At 44.5% G+C, this 7,448-nt stretch overlaps 1 protein-coding gene across 1 annotated transcript; it reads left to right on the top strand.

Annotated features, from left to right (window-relative positions):
* The first annotated feature begins 16 nt into the window (after positions 1-16).
* LOC124657712 (F-box/LRR-repeat protein 14-like) lies at positions 17-2,567 on the top strand. The gene has a single exon (XM_047196225.1). The coding sequence runs from the start codon at positions 759-761 to the stop codon at positions 2,208-2,210; it is 1,452 nt and encodes a 483-aa protein (XP_047052181.1). The 5' UTR covers positions 17-758; the 3' UTR covers positions 2,211-2,567.
* Positions 2,568-7,448: the final 4,881 nt, after the last annotated feature.

Raw genomic sequence — 7,448 nt, 5'->3', positions numbered from 1 at the left:
TTGTGCTCCGCTTGATTTTCCATTCAGACTAGTTATTAGGTGCCTCCGAATGTTTCAGTTCAGTAGATGGGTGTTGCAGTATCTTACAGTCTTGCATTATTTCTGGATATTTTGTTGCTAGATTCGTTCTTTCTTCAATATCCAGTGATTTCAGATGCCTGTGGATTTAGTTTGTGCACAGCGACTTAATAAGAGATTACAAGGGGCGGTGCCTCAGCTAATGTTCACTATGAAGATGAGAGCATGGGTATTAGATAGATGCCGAAATAAGTAATCTGTACGTGACTATATATATGGTTTCTTGCTACTATCATCTGAATATCTTCGTTTGCTTTTGAAGCTTGGTACTTTTAGTTGGTTGTCAGTGCAGGAAGTCGAGCCTTAGAATTGCAGAGAATGTATGTGAAAGAAAATAGTTCTGTCCCTATTTATGCAACTTGCCCGGAGTTAAAGGGTGCCTTTCATCACTCATGAAATGCTATATCTTTCATCTGATCATTCAAATACTCATTTTGGTGTTATCTTGTACGTCAATATTTCTAATTTCTTTCTTTGTTTGTTTGGTTATTGATCCTTTCTTTCTCAATTTTGTAAGGAATTTCAGATATTTATGGTGATATTTCTGTTTACTTGTGCTTTACTACTTCATCTAATTGCCTTCATATGATGGGTTCTGACATCGTTCATTTCAACTCAGTGCTATATATATATCTGCTAAACCTTGAGACACTATCAAACTAGCCCAGCTGCATTGCTCGATGGAAGATCTCCCAGAGGCACTGTTGGCAGAGATTGTCTTAAGGATTACCAGAACAAGTGATCTGAATTCTCTTTCACTTGTGTCAAAGCAGCTCTACATCATCGATGCATCTCAAAGGAGTGCTATCCGCATCGGCTGCGGCTCTTTCTCTGCTGGAGAAGCCTTGGCATCACTTTGCTCCCGGTTCACAAATTTGTCAAAAGTGGAAATCGATTACGCTGGTTGGAAGTGTGGTCACGGGAATCAGTTGGACAACAAAGACCTCCTTGTGATTTCATCTCAATGCCCCTCGCTGACTGAGCTAACCTTAAGCTTCTGCTCAGACATCAATGACTCTGGTCTTCATTATCTAGCTTATTGCAAGAAGTTGGTATACCTCAGGTTGAACTCTGTACCAGAAATTACTTCAAGTGGGCTTCTATTTGTGGCAATCGGTTGCAAGAGTCTTTCTGGTCTCCTCCTTATCGATTGTGAGAAAATCGGAAGTGTGGAGTGGCTGGAGTACCTTGGCTGGAACGGGTCATTGGAGGAGCTTGTAGTAAAGAATTGCGAGGGAATTAGCCAGTGTGACATCCTAAAGTTTGGTCCAGGGTGGATGAAGCTTCGGAAGTTTGATTTTGAGATTAAGGGAGGATTCTACGGTGGTTATTGCTTTTCTGAGGGTGGTTATGATCCCCTATATAACGCTCACAACCCAAGTAGATATGATTTCTGGTCTGAGAGTTTGAAGGATTTGAGGTTGGCTCGTTTTACAACTGGGGCAGAAGTAGGACTTCGTTTTCTGCTCGGGAAATGCAGAGCACTAGAGTCGCTGTGCCTGGAGTATGTTCATGGTCTAAATGACAACGACATAATTGTGTTATCTGAGGGCTGCCGCAACCTTAAAAGTATCTCACTTTCGCTCAAACCTGTGGACTATGATGATCTAGATGGTGATGGTTTCAGGACCGCATTTACTGACAAGAGCCTTAAGGCTCTAGCACTCAATTGTCCTATGCTTGAGGCTGTCGAACTCACTTTTGCAGGTTGTGAATACACATATCCAACAGAAATAGGCTTCACACAGAAGGGCCTGGTGGTGCTCATTCAGTCCTGCCCGATTCGTGTTCTCGTGCTAAATGGCGCCAACTTCTTTAATGACAAGGGAATGATGGCCCTCTCATCTGCTCCATTTCTGGAGACACTCGAGCTTGTGGATTGCAGGGAAGTAACAGATGCTGGGTTGTGTTTCATTGCTCGTACCCCACACTTGATTAATCTCACGCTCCGCCACTGTAAATGTGTGACTGATGTTGGAGTGGCCGAGCTGGTACATTCACAGAAGTTGGAGTCTCTGATCATTGAAAGGTGCTGCCGGGTCTCCGAACAGGTTGTGCTGGGGGCTGGCAGATCAGTTCAGTACTCCGTCGAGGCTCCAAGCCTTGGCGAGCTAAAAAGGGTGTTCCTCTGATGCTGTGGATGAAGTGGTCTGCAATTTTTTGAGTTTCAAATCCTCTTGTCATCAAGTTGTTGCTTACTGTGCGTCCTGGCATAGCCTTAGACCACTAGTGTGGTATAGCTACTTTGTGTAATTTGCTCTACTTGCATTTAACCGATTCACTTAAATCCGCCAAACAGCATTTCTGGTGTTAAACTTGCAGATGCATCTTGGTTCTACATAGTGTTGATCATGCTTTATTTGGCTGTTAGCGGTCGTTGTTGTTATAGCTGAGCAAACTGCAACACTATGTAAGCAGCTATGGACTATGGAGCAGGCTGTACCTGCTAGTATCTCTGTTGGCATTATATCGGTTGAACGTATGACCTACTAGTATCTCTGTTGACATCATATCCGTTGAATGTATGACCTGCTACATAGTGTCGAAGTTTTGAATGGTTGGAATGTTTTGTTTCAGTTGGCAACAACAGAATTTATTGGCCATTGTTGATCTCAATAGCTGCATATATAGAGAGGTTTCCAAAAGCTAGCAGGGAAGAGTTGAGTGCTACTTTGTAACTTTCTGTTTATAATAACAAGGGTATTGCTGTTCATAATGATACATGGATAGAAGCTTACAGATGCATGCATGCTGATACAATGTGTGTGGCATCTCTTTTTGTGTGGTTTTGCCAAAAAATTTGGGTGTTCATCTATTTACTATAAGAGTAAGACTGGCGAGACATCACCTACACATTGAGACTGGGGAGCGCTGATCCTTCGCCACCGTCCACCCCCGTCGCCTCCTCTCCCACCTGTTGCTGCCATCGCCGGGGTTGCTGCAGCTGAGCTCGTCTTCCTCAGCTCATCTTCAGGGCCTTCCTCGCCGGCTTCTCCCCGGAAGAAGATAGCAGGGAAGATGGTGCTAGGGCTGAAGGACATGAGAAGCAACAGTCAAGACACATGGCTGGTGCGGGGAGCTCGACGGATGGCAGCGGCCCCTCCTCCCCTGGCGCACCATGCGTGAGGACAGGAGTCAGATATCCTTTTTTTTAGATTTTCTTATTATATATCTACTTTTTAAGAATATCTTGACATTTTCACTTGGGCTGACAAGTGGGACAACAATCCACCTCAGCAAATTGGTGCCACGTCAACCTGAATTATGGGCCTCATCGTTAAATTTGGCGTCAATCTGAGTTAATTTATGTTTTAGTGCACATTGCAAAAAAAAAAAAAAACTGCAGCAGAGTGTCTGATTTATGCGATTTTTTTTTTGTAAAATGTAGCAAATCGAAATTATAGAACTCGTATGTTTTGTGATAGTCGTCTGTGGCTTTTTGTGTGGGCATGCACATTCTCGGTGACCATCTGTTGAGAAGTGGAAGACCGGTGGAGACAGCAAATGGAAAATGTAGGACACACGCCTGCTGTGATCTTATCCCTGCCGGTTCCTTTCGAAATTTGCCGAAGCCATGAAAATAACTTGTTAAAAGTTGATCTGCAAAGAACTTCTGTATACATGATGTTGAGTTGGACACAAGGTGCACGACCCGTCTATCTGAGGATGGTGGGCACCTAATTCTGAAACGCAAAGCTATCAAAGGTTTGTGCTCGTGCTTGAATAAGTTCGAGTCCAGCTTGTGGTACAAAAGATTATCGCTCCCCAAATGTTGCTGTGGTGTTGGTGGCACTGCCATGACTTGAGAGGGCATGCGTAACTGTCGTTGGACGAATTTCAGGTGTTTTCCGTTGTGCCAAAGCCCGCCTTCCTGAACAGATGGGCATCGGCCGAGTTGTGTCCTGCCGCTGATTGTTCGACTCTGAGGCAGGCCATTCTTTCTGCGGCCTGATGATGCACCATGAGTTCAGGCAGCCGAAAATAGTTCCTCCTCTGACTCTCAGCCTGAAACTTATGTAATGTCTCAGCTTGAAACTGAAGCTGTGTTTCTGTCCACGACTTTGCAGTAAACCTGTTCACACGCTTGTGCTGCCCACATGCATGAGTTGCCCGGGAAGCATTATCTAGCTTAAACCAAACTAATTTGCTAAATGAAGTTACAACAAATTGACATCGCTTTACCTTCTTTTGCAATGAAGATTGGGATGTCACTTTCTTCAACCACATTTTACACGCCCTCTCATCGTCATTATCCGACCATTGCCCTCTCCTTCTTGCAAATGAAAGTGGCCCTAAAAAGCCAAAATCCTTCCGCTTCGAAAACTTTTGGATAAAAATGCCGGGATTTGCGGAGGTTGTTAATGGAGCTTGGAATGATAATACCAATCATGTCGAACCGTGTCAACGCCTTTTTCACAAACTGAAGAACACCGGGAAGAAATTGAGGAAGTCGAGCAAAGGGCTTTTCTCCAAAGCTAAGATTGAGCTTCAAATGTTGTTGGAGGTCATCCTCCAACTTGATATGGCGCAAGAAAATAGATTGCTCTCCAATGAAGAAAGAGAGCTTAGATCAAGATTGAAGAAGAGAGTCATAGGGTTGGCGGCCCTAGAGAGATCAAGAAAGAGACAAGCCTCAAGGATAACAATGTTAAAAGAGGGAGATGCGAACACTAGATTTTTCCATCTACATGTCACGAAGACGGAAGAATCACATTCTACGCCTCAAGCACAATAATGGGTGGATCACGGAGCATAACCAAAAGAAGAGTCTCATACACAACCACTTCAAAAACATAATCAAAAGGGGCCCTCCGCGATCTAAAAACTTCAATTGGACAACGATTCCTTCCATACAGTGTGACTTATCACTCCTCAGTGGGGAGTTCACGGAGGAGGAAGTCAAAGCCGCGGTGGATGGGACCGCTTGTGATAAAGCCCCGGGCCCGGATGGCTTTACGGGGGCTTTTTATAAAGCTTGTTGGGGCACAATAAAGGATGATGTCATGGCGGTGGTCAACCAATTTTCGAGCTTGCACACCAATCACCTTCATTGGCTCAACTCCGCTAACATTGCTCTCATTCCAAAGAAAGAAGGAGCGGAGGAGATCACCGACTTCCGCCCAATATGCCTCATTCATGCCATCGCAAAATTAATATCCAAGATGTTGGCCACTCGTCTTGCACCCTACATGAATATGCTTGTATCAAATGCCCAAAGTGCCTTCATTAAGAAAAGGAGTATCCATGACAACTTCTTGTATGTTCGGAACTTGGCAAGGAAACTACATAGGTCCAAAACGCCAACGCTTCTATTCAAGCTTGACATCAAAAAAACTTTCGACTCAGTTAGATGGGACTACTTGATGGATTTGCTCCAACACTTGGGCTTCCCAAGCAAATTTTGGGATTGGGTCGCTGCCCTCCTATCAACCTCATCTTCAAGAATGCTTCTCAATGGCATCGCCGGAGACCCCATCAAGCATGGAAGGGGGCTCCGACAAGGGGACCCGTTGTCTCCTCTCCTCTTTGTGTTGGCCATTGATCCACTTCATCACATTCTTCGGAAGGCCACCGAACAAGGGCATCTCCATAAGTTGAGGGGGAGGGCTCCCACGGTCCGCACCTCTCTTTATGTCGATGACACCGCTATTTTCATGGTTCCCAACAAGGATGACATCAACTACCTTTCTACCACCTTGCAACACTTTGGAGATGTAACCGGTCTTGTCACTAATTGCACAAAAAGTCAAGTGGCGGCGATTAGATGTACGGAGCTTGATCTCAATGACATCCTTCCAGCCTTTCCGGCTTCCCATACAAGATTCCCAATGAAGTACCTCAGACTTCCTCTTTCGGTCACTAGGTTAAAAAGGATACACTTCCAACCGTTAGAAGATAAAGTGGCCGCCAAGCTCTTGCCATGGATCGGGAAACATGTCGCCAGCCGTCCACCCTTGTTAAGTCCATCCTCACTAGCATCGCCATCTACTACATTACCGTCCTCAATGTGCCGGTTGAGGTGCTCATGAAAATTGATAGCATTCGAAGAGCCTTTCTTTGGGCGGCAAGTGATAAAGTCAGCGGAGGAAAATGCAAAGTTAGTTGGGATATGGTGTGTAAGCCCAAGGAATACAGAGGTCTTGGGATTCTAAACCTTGGTAAATTCGCTTCGGCTCTTCGCATGAGATGGCTTTGGCATGAATGGAGTGATGAGGCAAGACCGTGGGTTGGTCTTGGAAACCCATGCAACAACCAAGATAAAGAGCTATTCGCCGCGGCGACAAAGATCTCCATTGGAAATGGAAAGAAGGCAATTTTTTGGGAGGACCCTTGGCTTGATGGGAAAAGACCGAAAGAGATCTCACCCCTCGTCTACAAAATATCACAAGGAAAAAGGTGTTCCATTAGCAAGGCTTTGGATGCCAATTTTTGGATCTCTAAGATCAACAACAATGATGGTCTAACACTTGAGCACATCACGCAATTTGCAACCCTTTGGGAAATGATTCAACCGGTGCAATTGAACTCCAACACCTCGGATTCCATCTCTTGGAAGCTCACCAATAGTGGATGCTACTCCTCCAAATCGGCATACAATATGCAATTCTTGGGTCACACAAAATCATATTTGCCTTCCCTTGTTTGGAAACCTTGGGCTCCACCTAAATGCAAAACATTCGCGTGGTTGATTATCCAAAATAGAGTTTGGATAGCGGATAGGCTCCAAAGGAGGGGATGGCCAAATTGTCGAAGGTGCAAGCTTTGCAACCAAGTTGATGAATCCGCCTCCCACTTGCTATTCAAGTGTCGTTTCACCATTAGAGTTTGGTCAAGTGTGAGAAGTTGGCTAGGGCTACATGATATTGACCCAAGTGCTTGGCATTCTAGAGGAAATGTCAAAGAATGGTGGATGGAGGAGATCCATAAGCAAAGGCAAGGTAAAAAGGTCATGGCTTCTCTTGCTATGTTGATATCATGGGAAATATGAAAGGAGCGAAATGCACGTGTTTTCCGAAACAAAGCTTCCACCACGGACATGGTAATAACAAAGATCAAAGATGAGGTTGCTACATGGAGTATGGCGGGAGCGAAAGCATTGAGTAATGTAATACCGCGAGAGTAGGTGTTAGATTTTTTGGCTTGGCATTTTGGCCAAGTATGGGAATGTAAAACTCTAAAACTTCTTCTTTATCAATGAAAATGGTAAGTCTTTTGCCTTGTTTCAAAAAAAAAAACATCGCTTTGCATCCTATGCACCACACTGCGTGTTTGATGGACTTACATGATATTGCAACACGTTCGGTGGTAATCGGTCCTAAAACATGTCGCGTATAAATTTTAGTCAAAGTCAAACTTTGTAAAGTCTGATT

The sequence above is a fragment of the Lolium rigidum genome, chromosome 5 (assembly GCF_022539505.1).
Source record: "Lolium rigidum isolate FL_2022 chromosome 5, APGP_CSIRO_Lrig_0.1, whole genome shotgun sequence".
Taxonomy (NCBI): Eukaryota; Viridiplantae; Streptophyta; class Magnoliopsida; order Poales; family Poaceae; genus Lolium; species Lolium rigidum.
Note: the sequence above shows the minus strand (reverse complement) of the source record. Positions and strands in the feature narration are given on the sequence as shown.

Excerpts from the sequence above, each read along its gene's own strand:
- LOC124657712 (XM_047196225.1), top strand. The coding sequence starts at position 759 with ATGGAAGATCTCCCAGAGGCACTGTTGGCAGAGATTGTCTTAAGGATT.